General features: G+C 39.4%; 1 protein-coding gene across 1 annotated transcript in view; it reads left to right on the forward strand.

The window, feature by feature from the left end:
* Positions 1–17,626, forward strand: part of KCNQ5 (potassium voltage-gated channel subfamily Q member 5) — a 531,162-nt gene that overhangs the window by 493,878 nt on the left and 19,658 nt on the right. The window contains exons 10-11 of the mRNA XM_073336454.2: positions 6,825–7,045; positions 15,199–15,307. Coding sequence (XP_073192555.2) covers positions 6,825–7,045; positions 15,199–15,307 — 330 coding nt within the window. The remainder of the gene's footprint in view (positions 1–6,824; positions 7,046–15,198; positions 15,308–17,626) is intronic.

Genomic DNA, 17,626 nt, shown 5'->3' on the forward strand with positions numbered 1-17,626 from the left:
ATTGCTTTGTGAACATGGTTTTTCTTCTTAATTCTGTTTTAATAAAACAAAAAAGAAATGTTTTTCCATTTATCTGGAAATTATTTTAATTTCTTGCCTATAAAAATGAATTTTGGACATATTATAACATTTTTTATTCATTAACTCCTATTTGGACCTAGAACCTTTCAGAGTGTGGCTAAGTTGTCACTCTGTGTTTGGAGGATAGAACTGAGCCTTTGAGCTATACATGAACATTAATTTTGCTAACAAAATGCACAACAGTTTATATTTAGTATTTCTAAATATTATATAGAGGTGCTGTTTTGTTTTTTCTCTTTTATAAAATTAGACTGTATTTTTCTAGTATTTTCTTTGGTGTAAAATAGATTATTCTGTAAATCATTGTTCGAATTCTGCAAGCCATTTTAAATCTGAATTCCTATACACTGCATTCATATATATATTTAACAATTTATTCATCATGAGTGAAATTCACCCCCGTTCAGAGGACCAGCACAAGGTCGGTGCAGAACATTTCACTTAAGCCCTATCTATATTCAGACCTTCCAGGAGCCTCAAGTTGTGCATAGGCCTTGGGATGATTCTCTCTGCAGGAAAGTAAATTTCACCCAAATAATGTAGTTTTTTTATTATCCTTTTAAATAGAAGTACTAAATTGTGGGCCTGATCATCCATCCATTACTCTAGCAACACTCTCTATTACAGGCCATGGGAGTTTTGCCTGCATAGGAGTTCGAGAAAAGACCTATTATTCTACTCATTTTGATTGGTTCTTTCAAATGTATTATATTTTGGAATCTCCATATACAATATTGTATTTGTTTCTCATAGCAGATTTAAAATTAAATGATTACCTTGTTTATTATCTTTGCCTCCACCATTGTGAAAAAAGAATTGTCAGTAATCTGGAACCGGTCTTGGCTTATATGGAAAACCTAACTCCTTTCCTAGTAGTGGAATGCTTAGTAATACAATCCTCTATTTCCCCTCACTCCTAGTAAGCTTTGTAGTAATAAACAGAAGCTCTTCAGGATGTACAGCTCTCGGAAACATAGGTATCCAGCATCCTATCTATTCACATGATATTTGAGAATGCCACTAACATCAGGTGCATGATCAGTTTACTTCCCCTTCTTAGTGCTTTACAATTTCTTACTTCTCCTAGGGTCCTTTCTTGATTTTTTTAAGTGCTTGTAATTTTCCCTGTTGCTTGTTGCCTGCAGTGCTGTATTAATATAATGGCAATAAAGTGTTGTATATTATAGTATACTGTGTCAGCACCTCAAAATTCATGCAACTGGCAACTGCAGAGTGCAGCACGCATTGGCTTTTCTAAGCGTGGGTACCCTCTTCCGCCTGAGACTTGAACTTTTGGAATGTTTGATCCTATAAAGAGCTAAAACAGTTCTTGGCTATTTGGATAACTACATTTTCCTAAATCCAAGAGGATTATTGCAACAGCGGAGGCTGTGTTCCCATGTCAAATAAATGTTAATTAGTGGGAAATACTAAGGTATCTCATGCTAGGTTATTTCAATAACTTAAGTTTACGGTTGCTACTGAGAAGTATTCCCTTGGAGACAGTGCCTGAATCAGTGCATTATCTACAGTGTAGAGGACTGCACGCTAAAACAATGGTTTGCTTCAACTGGACTCTGTTGACCTTTCTATCTCTTGCCAAACATGGTAATTTCTAGCTTATGAATCTTAGGGGAGAATCCTCTACTCTATGCCAAAAACTTGCTACATCAATTTTTTTAAAGTTATTTTTAGTGATTTCAAAAAGTCATTATAATCCCAGACTGAAATTATAAAGTGAGCAAAAATATAGTTTCTATTTGTCCAGAGACTAATTTGAAATAAATGCACTATTTTTAACACCATTCACAAAAAGCTTCAAATGTATTCTTTTAAAATTCCATTACTACATTGAAATCTAAACTAAAATTACTTCCTTGTAATTCTTGCCTACGCTCATAGAAGGTGCGAGGTATAACATCACCATTCTTGGGTTCACACTTCTAGCATGAGGCTGGTGGAGAAGTTTTACATCTTAAACTTCTAGGACTGGATTATCAAATACATGTGTGTGACTCAGTGTGATTTCAATAGGTGTCATGTGCACCCAGTTGGAGTAATCGGGCTCCTAAAGTAATTTGGTCCACTAGAGAATATTGCTCACTACCCCTCCAGTGAAGCCACAGTGACCCCTAGTGTGTCCCCCCCAGCAGTTCCTTCATAAGTGAAGGATAGAAAATAAAGAATTTGGGAAAAACTAAAAGGAGTACAAAGCCCTGTGCAAGAGAACAGTTCATGTGTATGTTGACTAGCGGGGTGGAGGACTAAGTGGGTGAGATGTTATAACTAATGCCTTCAGAGTACAAAAATTAAAGAGAAGTCATTTTCTTTTTTTCCAAAGGTTCCAGTTGTAACTGATCCCTACTCTTAGGGCAGGTCTACATTACCGCTTAAGGGCTTGTCTTCACTACAGGGGTAAGTTGACCTAAGTTGTGCTATTCCAGCTACATGAATAACGTAGCTGGAGTCAACATAGCTTAGGTCGACTTACCCCAATGCCTTCACGGCGCTGCGTCGACGGGAGACACTCTCCGGTCGACTTACCTTAATCTTCTTGGGGAGCTGGAGTACCGGGGTTGACCAAAGAGTGCTCTGCTGTCGATTTAGTAGGTCTTCACTAGACTCGCTAAATCAACACCCGCTGCATCGATAGCAGCAGTGTTGATCTCTCCATAGTGAAGACTAGCCCTGAGTCAATCTAATTTATGTCACTCAGAGGTATGAAAAAGTCCCTCCTCCTGAGCAATGCAAGTTTTGCGCTGTCCATACCAGCACTATGTCGGCGGGAGACACTCTCCCGCCAACATAGCTTATGCTTCTCGCCGAGGTGCCGTCAGCATAGCACATCTTCAACAGACACGATACCGTGGTGAAGCTGCATCAGTGCAGCTGCACCGATGTAGCGCTGTAGTGTAGGCTTGCCCTACAAGACTTTAAAGCTCCAGCACTATAGCTATAGAAATATACAGAATTCTGCAACAGGCAGCAAAAGAACACAGTAAGTCCAAGAAGATTATCATTGTCAAAGTCAAGAAATAGAAAGGCATAAAAGATTAAACAGATAAAATATAAGCAACAAAGAACAGAGTCATCCCCCAAAAAAGAACAAAATTGCTATACGGTAGGGATAGTGGGGCTCATTCAGGTTCTGTACACTTGGGCCCTGATTCAAAAGACACCTCTTCAGGAAAGCACTTAACCGTTTTGCTTCCCTGAATCAGTGCCTTAAAGCTTTTGCCTTCTGGGTCAGCATTCAGGTTGGAGTTACAAGAACCCTTGCGTGGCGGCTAAGAGGCCCTCAAGCATTAATCCCAGAACACTGACAAGTCCACAGCAATGTGTGAGCACACGCCACAGTCTACCCCATCCAATTTCATGATGTCATGTTTGTCTCTACTGGACATCAACAGGATGGCTTTCATTCAAAGCACTACATCCATGACATCTTTTTAAAAGATGAGAGAAAAGAGATTTATATTAGTACAAATGAGTTGATTTAGCAGCAGTAATACGTACTTTTCATCTAATTTTATTTTTGGTTGCATTTACCGCGGTAATAAAATATAGTCCTTATCAATCCTTGTTATGGCTACCTTATCAATTTTCCAATTGGTTAAATTAATGTAAGACAAAGTGACATCTCCAGAAAGTTTTTACTTTATAGGATTTCTCTAGAAAATAATCATTTGATTTTTGTGCTTGAATAATAATTAATTTTTTTTACCGGTACAGCAAATACAGTATATGGAGAGCACATGTATAGATATAGTACCCATAATAACAAATACATTTGCATTATGTAATTCATGCACGCTAGTGTGAATACATTGTAGTGTGACTATTAAATGACTGCCTCCTAGAGTACATTCTCATGACAGATTATAAACAAAAGTTACTGAGAGTTGAACTGAGCCTTGAACTGTAACTGTTACTGTAAAACAAACCTTAGAGCTTGCTTTTCTTTCAGATTATAGGTTCTGAGGGTCTTTTGTATTCAGTACACTACAGGATTTAGTGTTCCAGGTGTGATTAATATTTTGCAATGGAAAGAGATGACATTTCCAGTATCATCCCATGTTTGTTTCAAAAATTGCTTACTTTGGGCAAGGGGAGAAAGGGATTAGATTGAGAAATTACAGAAACAAGTATTCTTTAAAGGGATATAAGATGCCATATTTGTCTAATGAAGATCTTTATAGCATTCTTGAAACTGACCTCATTATAAGCCGCTCAGCATGTGCTCTGCTTGCCGCCTACTGCCTCTCAGTCAGTCTCAGCTGTATGAGACATAGTATGATGCATGGACAAAGAGTGTATGATTATCTGAAAATGTCATAACCTCAGAAGATCATGTGATTCCATTTCATATAGTTACATATGAGAACTCTGTCTTTTCAGAATATAGTTTGTTAAGCAGGTAGACATGGAACAGTACAATTTAATATTTCTTTTTAGTTGCAAAATACATTTCTGTTCAAAACGCTTCTTTTTAGTGTCTTACATTAAAATACAGGGACCATGAGGGAAGCAGAACAGGCTGCATCTCAGTGTCATGAACAACAAGCAGATAGTCTTTGTCATGACCCCCAAAAAGGTTTATTGCCACTGGAACACCCTGCCCCTTTTGCTAGAGTCAATAAATTCACAAGAGGCTCTCCTAAGTGTGGCCTGTCATGGATTCACAGGGTCTAGTCTATGCTTCAGCCTTTAACTGGTCTCCTGAGGAATATCCCATTAGTGTGCTGGACTCCAAGGATCCCTATTGTTCCACAGGGACAGGCCAGTGGCCTCCACAACTCCAAAACTAGGCCTTCAAGCCCCATCAATCCCTGTATCTCGATGGCTGCCTGCAGCAATCCAGCTGAGCCAGGCTCCTGCAAGATACTTTCCCCCTGCTTCAGGGCACAGTGCTCTTCAGTAAATATCTGCAACAGCACTAGGCAGATTTTTCAAAATAAAGTAACAATTTATTAGTGACCTTGAATACAGAGGCTGAAAGTCTGGTTTTCCCTGAGAGAGGCAGAATTAGGACAGGTTTCACACTGCGGGGAGACAAGATTTTGCCACGCCCTATTTCCCTAAGGTTTCTTCCCATCTCCTCTGCCCCGTTCCCTTTGTCTCTCAGTCCCCAGTGAGCTTCCCTGTGTCTGTGAACCCTGCTTTTCTTCACATAAACACCTAACACCTTTGTGTCTTTGTTCTCCAGACACAGCCATGCTGTGTTCACACGTTCAGCTACTTCTGCAGGTAGGAGTTAATCTTTGGTTGTTGAGATTCCCTTACCTCAGGAGGATCTTCCATTCATCTGGGTTGATTCCAGCCTAGTTCCTAATGGCACATTCCTACTACCCCAGACAGCTACAAACAGCCCAAACACGTCATTCCTCCTGCTCAATTCCAGGAAAAGCAATTTAACCCCTCTATATCCAATGGGTAACAATAGAAAGTCAGATGGGGACACATACATTGTTCATAAAAATATTACAGAAAATTCCCACATTTGTTATGTAGCCACAATACAATTGTGTCTGTCAACTCCTTCCCTTGCACGAATAGGATCATTGTGCAGGAAAATTTTCCCCTTGTATAGATTATTGAACTTAATCATGTAGATACAACACATCTTCATGCCTCCAAACTGCATACACAGGTTCAAAGTGGATTACTCCATTCCGTCTCCTATTTGTGTCCCATATTTTGTGTCTGTAAAATAGTGACAATGAATAGTGCAAATTATAAATAAATATGGAAAAGTGTTACATGAAAACAGCCAGAGTGAGCAAATCAAGTACATTACATAGCATATACAAACATGAACAAAGCTGGAAAGTACATTCTGTAAATTAGGGGCGCCCAAAATCTTACCCATGAGTAAGTAGAAGGGAAAAGTCACAGGTGTATGAAGAAAAGCATTCTTCCTGTAGCTCTCCCAATGTACAGGCCATCTTAGATCAAGCAGTCACAATCACTAGCATGGCCAGGCTATTTCAGCTGACTGGTCCTGAAGTACCATCTGCTAGTGGCTGTTCCAGCTGGTCAGTTCCCAGCTCAAAGACAGGAAATTACTTTATTAAACATACAGTATAATATCACATTTTTGTGAATCAGCCATCACATCAATAACATTTCTGGGGGCGGGGAAAGGGGAGGTTGTTCATTTGGGTTTTTGTCTTGTCCAAATGAATGCTGTAAAAAAGAATTTTAAATTTATGTGATCATTAATAATATGTATGAAATGTTGGAAAATGTCATGTCTTGAAAATGCATGAACTTAACAATAACATTAATCTTGCCTGTTTAAAAAACAAAAACTACATGGCATGCAGAAATAATAGAACAATTTGTCTTGTTTATCTGTAGAGATGATCAGAAATGCACTGAGCTGGGCTGTCTTACATGGAAATATATTTGTAATCATCTAAAATTTAAGTCCTAACCTTAAAAGTATGTCTGTAAGGTTAAACCATTATTACTGGATTACATTTTGTTAGATTTACTATACACTATCACTGCAATCACTATACACTCTCAATGATAATGTCTTTATAGAATTATACTTATTTCAAATGAGCATTATCCCAATGAATGAATATATTCCATGAAAGTGAAACACTGGTTAAAAATCTACATTGTGCTTTCTTTAGTTTAGTTGCTGGAAATAAATATATCTACATGTCTATCACATAACAAAGGAAATTGGAATGAATTAAATATGAAATAATATATATTTCTCTCTTTCACAGCCAGAAGTTAAGTTTTAAAGAGCGGGTACGGATGGCTAGCCCAAGAGGCCAGAGTATTAAAAACAGGCAAGCATCAGTTGGAGATCGACGGTCACCAGGTACTGATGTTACTGCAGAGAGCAGCCCAACCAAAGTGCAAAAGAGCTGGAGCTTCAATGACCGAACCCGTTTCAGACCTTCACTGCGTCTGAAGAGTTCTCAGCCGAAACCAGTGGCAGATGGTAAGATATTTTTCATGCGTATTTTCCATTATACCTTGTCCCTATCTCCCCTTTGCCACAAAGCGGCCAGACTTCCACGACCACCCATTCTCCACGGTTCTAGGAAACCACTGCAGATACTCGAGTTTGGAGAAGGGGGGTACTGGAAAGCTGGCTTCCCAACTAGGTTAGAGTTCAAGCTGTAGTGCTTTTTCTGTGGTGTGCTGCTTGGTGGTGGTGCTAGTGGTGAGTTTGTGTCACTGGGCAGAGGAGGGAGATGTACTAGTAGATGCTTTAACTTTTCGTTTCCTTATTTTTATGGTTTTATCTTAGGCAAATTATGCGTAGACCAACCTTAAAAGATAATAGATAAACAAGATCATGGTTTTGTGTAAGGACATCGTGAAGTGTCAGAATTTCCGACAGAATGGAGATTCCAAGTTTTGTCCACATTGGCTCCTGTTTTACGGAAGGTATAGGAGAGCCATAGGACCTGAGGTTATGCCTCTCCCCTTCTCCTTCAACCAGCTAAGCACTTTCACAAAAATCCTGTTTTTTCACAAATGTAACCCTCACTTCATCAAAGATCTTCCTCCATGATGTCGCATCAACAGGGACCCAGTGGCCCCTCTAGTCAGGGATAACCAAGGATGTGGAGACCAGATGCAATGCTAGAGGACTAAGATAGCCAGGGAGCCTAGTGGCAGCCAAGAATAGGGAGAGCCAGGCAACTTGTAACCTATGAAAGTTCAACTTGAAATATAGTCAATTTCAAAAAGTGAGTTAAAAGTAGTTTTTGGTATTACAGTTGCCTGAGTGTTCCCTGGCAATTTTAGGTTTATACAATCACATTTTCCTATTATATAAAGATTTGACTTCCCCCGAAGGCCCACATATAAACAATAGGATATGGGAATACAAGGGAAGCAGCAAAATTGACTGTACACAAAGTGCTGTCAACTGCAAAAAGGAAACCAATTGACAAAAATAGAGACGTCGCTAATCTCTTTTCATGACAGTAATCATGTATGCAACTTCTAATAATTGTGGATAATAAAAAAAAATCAGACAAGAGTGTGATTTAGCTATCTGCATCCCTTTAAGAGCACATATTAGCACATACATAGAACTGAAATACACTGTAGACCACAACTAAGAGCCTCCTACTCAATGTACCTATTCAGGAAATGCCTCACTAAATAATCAGGGTTAGCAACATTCCCTGAAGGGCTGAAAACAAAACAAGCAGACCATCTGCGGATCAGCAATCCAGAGTCTAGGATCCTCCTCTGAGAATCCTCAGATGTACAAATCTTGAGACTTTCAGCTTAGGGGTTGAGCACCCATGGCTGATCTCAACAGCTATGATAGAACAATGGAACAGAAAGTGGTCTGTAAGATACAAACCAGTAAGGTCTTTATAGGTAAAAAAAATCAATACCATGACCTGCACCTCGACATAAACTGACAACCAATGCAGTTTGCTGAGCACAATTGTAATATTCCTTTTAATTTTTACCCCTTATTTTATACTCCTATCTTTCATTCTCTAGCCCCATCACATTGAGGAATTCATTTCCTTTTTACCAGCTCCCCATGCTCATCAAACAAACTATGCAAACATTGCCATATATTTTCCCCTAGACATACTGTAACTTATAGTCTTGAAGCATCATCAAAATAAGTAGGAACTTACCGTGCAGTCTTTGATTTTAGGGAAAAGATGCCATGAATTGCATCTGCAGGAATCAATACTCATAAAAACTAAATATAGTTTATAATTCTTTACAATACACTTAAATACTTTCCAGTTCCTCAGAGTAACCGCAGATTGTATGCATGTCAGCAGTTTCCAGCGGCACAGCCACCATTATGTACAAAAGCCAACAGATATGTCCATTTCTCTTCTGTGACAGAAGGAACAACAGCTTTAAGTGACTCCAGCTCTTTGGTAAAGTTTCCACTGTAGAACTTAGTCCAGCAGCCTCTGGGATCAGTGTCATCAAACTGATGTCCAGCTTGCTTACTACTTATAGGCAACACTTACACAGTACATTCTGCAGCCTCGCTTTTATCCCTCAGATATGTAGTACCAACCTTGGTGTATTCAAAATTTTTCCTCACATGATATCAATTCTACAGTTATTAAATGCTGTCTCAAGGTGGATGTTCAATAGACTGCATATTTAGCTTAGAGCATTTTTTCTTCTTACTGAATGGAACTACAGCATTTTATTTGTTGTAGTAATGTATTCTTATCTCCCAGGTGTCAGGTCACTACCTCAGTTTCCTTCCTTATGATAATCTTCCACTGGCTATTTGGCTGGGTGATTGTGGTACTTTGGCCCTCCAACCAAAGCAAAAATCCTCCCTTTCTGGGATAAACAAACATCCAAACACAAAACACCACACATATTTGACCCTCCTTGAGCCAGGCCTTTTGCCACCTATTAGTGTAGGAGCTCAGTGGTCCATTTCTTGTATCACGTTTCATCTCTTTTGATGTAAGGCAGGTACCAGTGATTGACTGACCTCCCCAGGCTAAGGAATTTCTTCATCCTTCCAGGACCAAACAACTCAATAGTTTCCTACCTTGCTCTTCCATCCTTAACACAGGAGAGTGAAAAGGGCTTCCTCCCACCTTTTCTTGCAAGCTCTAGCCTGTCATCTCTAGCTAAAGGCAGGAGCTAGCAACAGGCCTCCAGCCCACTCCACTAGTGCATTGCTTCAGGCCTTTCCTTCACTTGCTTTCCCACACATCTGAATCTTCATCCCCTTAGTGCAGGACTCACAAACAGTCTCTGATTCTACTGAAAATCTTATCCTGCAAAGGAATGGGAAGTTCTTTTCTCTCCTGCCTCATCAGGCCTTGAACAACTTACCCTTCCCTGTGTTTCCTGTCTCTTCATAGACCCTTTCCACAGACTCTCCAGGGCTGCTTCCCCAGCACTCCTGGTGGAAGGCCCTACTCCAGGTCTTGCTGCGTCTCTGGTTTCTGAGGAACAGGACTTATTCCCCTTCTCCCTACTGCCTTCTCAGCAGGGGTTGTTCTAAATCACCCTTTCTCCCATTCTGAGATGAAAGTAGGGCACAGGGTGTAGCTATCTATAAGGACCAACACACCCTGTTACATTGTATTCCACCATTTTATTCTTTCGAGCCTTTGCAGGAGATATTTAGCATTCTCTATAACCTAAAGACGTGCAGTTTATTGAATAAAACATCAAAGTGTTCAACACTTGAGAAATTACAGACGTATTTCATTTGATTAATTGAAAAGGCCTCTCCAAGGAAATAGTTGATTTCTATTCTTATCTCTAAACTTAACGGCAGAAAGTTATAAACTCACATGAACTCTCTGCCCTTCTATTCCCCTGAGAGTACTTACATTGAATCCTCAGGGTGAGTAGATCATAAAAATCATGGAAAGAATGCAAATGTATACTTCATCCCCCATATACTTAGTTATTACCATAAAATTTATGTATCGTAAAAATGACAGCTTTTTCTTTCAATAACACACAGATCTTGCCCTCATCTAGAGTTCATTCGATCAGGGGCAGGTCCTTAGTTTAGTTGTTTTTAAGCCCTCATTAGTTAGCAATTACTGGTTAAGAGTTAAGCCATTTGGTAACAGACTAACACGGCTGTTACTCTGAAGCCATTTGGTGTCTTTCGTCTCCTTACTGGATTTGTATGAGCTAATACCTTGGGATAAAAAGCTGTAGTGCTGTTAGCAATATGTTAATTGATGTCAGTCGATAGGGTAATATTTCTGTGATTGTTTAAACTGATAATGTATCTCCTGTCATTTTCATATAGTTTACACTGTATTGAATTAGTAAGATCTTCTCAAACATAACCCACCATTCTAATTTGAATTCTATGCGCCAGATCTTCTTCTGCTGTTAATCAGCGTAGCTCCATTGGTTTTGATAGTTATTTCAATTTACATCAACTGATGGTCTAGCCCTATGATTCTGTCATTCAATGTGTATCTCTACAACACATATTGAGGGTCTGATTGTGCAAAATTTACTCATCTAGGTGAGTACTCAATAACTTCAAAGGGACTGCTTAGTAGTATGAGTAAGGGTTGCACAATTGGGCTCTGAGAGAGAGCGAGCGCAAATGCAATGTTGTGTGGTACAGAGGTTTTACGTAAATGAATTTCAGATGACCACACACTCATGAGTGGTGAAGCCATGAACTGAGTGCCAATTAAGCCATTATACCACACTACACGGCATGTATTCTGCGTATGCCAAATACAGTACTATTTTAGGAATGCTTTAGAATTTTAAAAAATGTTTTTGGTACTGTCCTTCATAACCTTCTGCATTTAAAGCCAAGTACCCTCATTACCATTACTCAGCAGCGGGAGTCTCTGCTTTTTTAATAGAAAGGGAGAGGGAGCCAAGCCCAGGATGAAACTGGCCCTAGTGGGGTGAGTGCTTGCGGGGGTGAAGTCATTGCTGCTGCTAACCCTGACCAAAACTGGGCATTTGGGCTGAAGACTCTCCAGTGGTGATCTCTGTCCCCACCCCCAAGGACAAGGGGTTTGGAATGTCAGAGCGGTTTTGTGGGCAGAGTACAACAAATGATGCAGTCAAAGATACAGGATATTTCCCCCATAGCTCTTCACTTTATCACATAGCCTGCACTTTCGTACATGGCTATACTTTAACATGTGTGCTGTTTACATAGGTATGAGATATGTTTGTGTGTATAGCTATATTGATACATATCAGTTAGATAGAGATTTTTAAAAGTTTCGAATTTTAAAAGTTAAAAAGCATCAAAACAAAATCGTCCTTCTTTCTTACTCTCCTTTTATGGCGAGTTAATAACAGATCAGTTAGTGATTCACTGTTATGATGTGATCAGCAATTTTAACTGTAGAATTATGGTGTATATAATTAACTGTTTTTAGAAAAACTTCTGATTCTGCTATCATCACTCAACGTGGAGAAACTCCTTTTAAATTAAGTATCGGGAGCCATTCCATGAAATATTGCCAGTATTTCGACAGAGCGTTTTTCGGAAGTTTAAGAGCAACTAAAGCTAACTGATAATTATTAGATGGGAATCTTTATGCAATGTTCATTATACACGCAGAATTTTGAATTTTAGGATCACGTATTAATTATTTGATAACCAATAAAAATGAGGCTTCTTATCTTAAAGAACTATTGCCTAAGCCCCTCCCCTCAAAGGGAGTTAGGCATTTACGAGTAGGTACCTCCCTCTACTAGGATTCACAGCTGTGAACTGTCTGCTGGAGTTAAGCACTGAAGCAATGTCAGTTTTACTGTAGCCAAAGTACATTGCTAACAAACTGAATACACATATGGCCTTTGGAAAATATAAATCAAAACCAAGGCATAACTTGTGCACCAAACCATATGACATACAGTTATGAACTCATGCATTTTTATTTGTTATTTGTGGGATTTCACAACATAATTTTATCCCATATATCTCTGCATAATCATAAATGGCAGTGAAATTCATAAATGGAATGCATACATGTCCATAAAATTCCACTGGAAAATTAATCAGAGCATAAACGTTTATTTCATCGGGAATGCAAATTGGAAAATTTTCCAAATTCTTCTTAATACATGCTCCCCAAACTCTTTTTGGACACAGCAGCAAAATGAGGACAGACATATGCATGGGATTACAATTTTGTTAAACTTTAACACGAGGGAGGGGCTATACCTGCCCATCACCTATATTCTCCTATACCAGACACTTAATTGGTTCCAATGTGGGGATTACAGAACTCCTTACCAGAGAACCCATTAACTAGCCCAGGCTTACAGGGCTTGTTACCATATAACCCGTAACTAGCATCAGGTTTACAGGGCTACTTAACATATAACTCAAACACGGGGTGGCTCTCCTCAGTTTACACCCCAGGACTCAGCTCTGAGTCCTAGCACCCTCTTCCCCCCCTTCCCCCGCAAAGGGGACAGAGGGTGCAGCAGGGTGGGACCTCAGTCTGCAAGTGCTACAAGGTCTGACCTCTGCCCATGAAGGCCTCAAGGACTCACCCTATCACATGAGCCCAAGGCTCATCACCAAAATCCCAGGTCTTTTACCTCTGGGAACCATTCATTTTATTCTCTTAACTGCACTGGAAACCAGCGGCAATTTCTGACGAATAAACTCCACCACCCAAGTACCTTAGTTAGGTACTAAGTGTGTTCCTACTCAGACCACTGTGGGTTGAAGGTGCTGTGAGGAAGGCAAAAAACTTCCTGGTCCTTTGCCAGTTGGCCCATGGGAGAAAAAATTCCCTCCTGACCCTGTAAATAGGCGATTGGTTAGACCTGCAGTATCTGTCAGGCCAGGTTTCCATTCTTAGTTCAGGTGGGTAAGGTGGGCAGCTGGAACAGAGCCAAAAAAAGCTCCACAAGGCCCCTGCACTGGCTAAATCCTGGGAGCTGGGAATGCTAGCCAATCAGCACCCTTCTCCCCCAATTGGCCAATGGGTGCCAGAGACTCCCAGGGGAGGAGCTACCTATTGTCCATTGGCAAACGTCTCCCTCCCTTGCTACTGTGACTGTTTTCCTTTCACCAACAGCCCCATCAATTTCTCTTACCCATTGATGTGGGTGGGTGGCGTTTCCAAGTCTCTAAGTATTATAAAGAAATATGCACATTTCTCATATAAATCAAATAAGTTTTATAGCTTTTCCTCACAGCATTATTGACATATTGTATTGAGCTCCTACCATGCTGAGGGAAACTCATGCCAACGGAAATATTAGAAAGAAAGAAGGCAGTTTATTAAGAAAAGTGCCTCTTTTGCATGTTGGCTTAAACTTACAAGAACTTTTTGTTGTGTATCTATAAATATATTTTGAAGATATTTGTGTCTGTGAACTGGCTGGAGAACTTCACAGATTGCATGAGTCTCATTCAACACCAGATTTATGCAGATTTTTCTTTGCAATGTTCCACTAAAGGAGCTCTTTCATTGATTAAGCTACACTTAGAACAAGGTCCAAGAATTGTATAATAGAGGCCGCCATTTAGAAATGCACTTTATTTTAAACTGCAGAAGCCAGAATCTCCTCTTTCACTGGTTTTATACAGTTGTAATTTTATTGACTTCAACCGTTACTCCTGATTTACACCAGTGTAAGTAAGAAGAATCAGATTTTTAGTGAAAATACCACTAGAATAAAGGAAGACTTATTTAGTATGGTATTTAGGGATAAGCTAGGAGATTCCAGAAATGGGGGAAGTTATTGGAAAGACTAAATCAGGGACAGAAGTGTGAAACACCTGGAAAGTTCAGCATTATGTATGGTTTTCAGTTATTATTTTAATTATTAGTAGCTTTGGTGAACTTAATATAGCAGGATAATTACATAGTTAAAACTAATTAATAATTTTGTCAGGCATCCAAGCTTTCATTAGGGAGGGGACGGGCATAAATATTTTATGAATAAAATAAGCAGATTTCTTCTAAATCATAAGACTGGCTAGTATAGAGAGCTTCCTCAGCTCCCACTATGGCAGGCAAAGGCAATGCTTAAGTGGCTTAGAGGCAGAAGGCTTATGTGGGCCAACTGAACTGGGATGTATTTCTTCCTATATCTTTCTTCTGTTAAACACAGTTTTTACCTGGAGTATTTGGTCATTCAGCTGTCCTCACACAGAATAAATATGCTCTTTGGAACAGGGACCAAATCCTTTATTTTTCTGTTAAATGCTATGTAAATTTATGGTGCTATATAAATAATAACTAATAATTCATCATTACAATATCGGTGTCTTTTATCTATATTGTGGCTCTGCCACGGTTTCTATTACCTTGTTGCTTCTTTCTAAAATAGAGAACATGATGTGATATACTCAGATGCCACGCAGACCTGCATTCAAAAGGAATTGATATTACACTATCTATTTTGGACTATACAATCCTGCACTAGCAGGGAGATCGACTGATGATCTAATAGGTCTCAGGTCTTTTTCTGTCTCTAATTACTAAAAATCTGTTTTCCTCTTTGCTTTTAGGTTGAGACTAGACAGCAGAACTTGGTTTCCTTAATGTAGTTTTATTTCCCAATATAGACAGCATGAGAGAAAAGCTACCTAAATGTACAAGGGTATTGTCTTGAAGTGCTTGTTATTTAGCTTGCAAATGTATCCTGTAGCTGACACCACTCTTGGAACAGACGATGTTTATGTTGAGAGAGGATGCCAATGTGATGTATCAGTAGAAGATCTCACACCAGCACTTAAAACCATCATTAGAGCTATCAGGTGGGTGAAAAATACTTAGTGAAGAAATATTTGGAGAGCTCTAATATTGACTGTTGAAATTATTGTATGGCTATGTTTTTACATCACTAGTAAACATGCTAGTATAATTTCTCTCCCCACTGCTATTCAGCAGTATGCCTACAAGAAGCTAAAATATTTTCATAGCTCTAAGTTATCCTCTTTTCAACATTTCAAAAACATATTATATAATATGGGTCTCATTTGAATGGGAAAAGAAAGAGAAAGTGAAGCTTGATTTACAATATATGTTCTGTAATTCAAAATACACTCAACATACAGATGCAGATTTACTGCATGTATGTCACCAGGCCTGGAAAAGTTATAATATTTCTCACTTTGCAGTGTTGTAGCTCTGTTGGTCCCAGAATATGAGAGAGTCAAGGGTGGGTGACATAATATATTTCACTGGATGAACTTCTGTTGGTGAGAGAGACAAGGTTTCGAGCTAACAGAAAAGAAGAGTTCTGTGTAGCTCGAAAGCTTGTTTATTCCACCAATGGAAGTTGGTCCAATAAAATATATTACCTCATCCACCTTGTGTCTCTAATACTCACTGTCAAATTGACATTGTGTATTGAATTTGCTTACTCCCAAATCTTTCTGCAGTAGCATATTTTTTATGGTATAAGTTTCTTCTGGTGAGTTCAGAACAGCTATATTCCTGCAGCTAAGGAGAGCCTTGTCAATGATAATTCATTGATCTAGTTATGACTCCAACAGTTTTAAACTAATCTCAGTTTCTGTCTCCTTTATCAAAGTGGCAAGCTGCACAAAATTACTGAAAGGGAAATATGTTCATGTAATGGTGAGTTTGGGAAGAAAAGAAACTGACCTAAACACCAGTGGCCACATTTTGATATCATGCTCACACCTTACTTCTCAGGTAGTCCTATTAATTTCAGTAATAGTATCAGAAACTGGCCCTAAAGAAACGTATATAACCCATGTTAACTAAGTGTGGGCCTTTGGCCTCCTCGAGTAGCTGGACCATGTATGAGATTTACAGTCTTCAAACTAATAGGCCTGATCCTTTCACTCAAGCAGTAGAGAGACTCATGCATTTAGATCCAGAAATTCAATCACTGCAGATTCCCCAGCTATGAGTACTGTTACATTCACACAGAACTTCATACTTCCTTTATCAAATCAATTTTTATAGACAAGCACTGCCACTGAAAGATGAATTATTGGGAGAAATGCTATCATGAACTGACTGCAGTGTTTCTGAACAATGCACAGAGCTTATAATTTGCTATAAAACATGCTTCAGCCAATGTATGAAGTGGACAAAAATTAAGCAGGATACCATATTTGATTTTATTTCACTCACTCTGTCATCAGCAAGTTGCAATAGTTACATGAATACTTTTCAGATATTTTGGAAATTGGAAGTATTTTTCCTACAGATTGTATTATTTCATGTGGTATTAGTAGAAAAGAATTTCTATAGTGGGACAAACCTATATATCACACTAACCTTCCAGTGTGTGACTGACCCATCTCTATTATCTAAGTAGTATGTACATGTGAATACATGGGGGCAATCACATCCCTGAATGAGTGCTCCCACAGCTCCCGTCTTGTGCATCTTCATGGCAGAATCTATCACTTTAGAGAAGAATGTACCTCTGGCAGCAGAAGAGAGCCACTGCTGTGTTTCAAAAGGCTATCCTCAGAAAGACAAAATCACACCTCACGTCTCTGCCCAAACTGCTGCAAAATGACAAAAAAGTTAAATTTGTTTTAAAATCCTCCGGAAGTTTTATCAAAATGGGAGAGGTAGTGCTGGCGTGCTGCAGAGGCAATGGCAACTGCATCTCTGGAGACGGAAAGAACCAGTGTGTTCTTCAGCGAAAGGCTCTTAGCCTGCGCCCATTGCTCACAGGTCTGACTGCCTCCAAGTAGCAAGGGAGACTGAAGACTCTCTCAGTGGATCTGTTCAATAACAGTTCAAGCAAACCGGGCTCTCTTGAAAGTCATATGCTTGAACTTTCTGGCTACAAGGGCCACGGCTTCCTCTGCCCCACCTCTTCCAAGCTCCTGTGCCAGGCCAGCTGAGGGAGGGAGTTACATGGGAAGACCGTGAAAGTTCTCCATAATGGTTGTATGTGTTTGAGGAGAGTGTTAGGGCAATAGTGAATTAAGAGAAATGGTGCCACGTACCTCAGTCAGGGCCAAAATAAAGGAGTCAGTGTCTTGATTCCCCAGAGGATCAAGCTCTCACCATGGAGTTCTCAGTCAGCACGAAGCAGCTGATAATCCATACCAAGCATCAGCAGAGCAAGAGTATTACACATA

This window comes from Lepidochelys kempii, chromosome 3 (assembly GCF_965140285.1).
Source record: "Lepidochelys kempii isolate rLepKem1 chromosome 3, rLepKem1.hap1, whole genome shotgun sequence".
In the NCBI taxonomy this organism is placed as follows: domain Eukaryota; kingdom Metazoa; phylum Chordata; order Testudines; family Cheloniidae; genus Lepidochelys; species Lepidochelys kempii.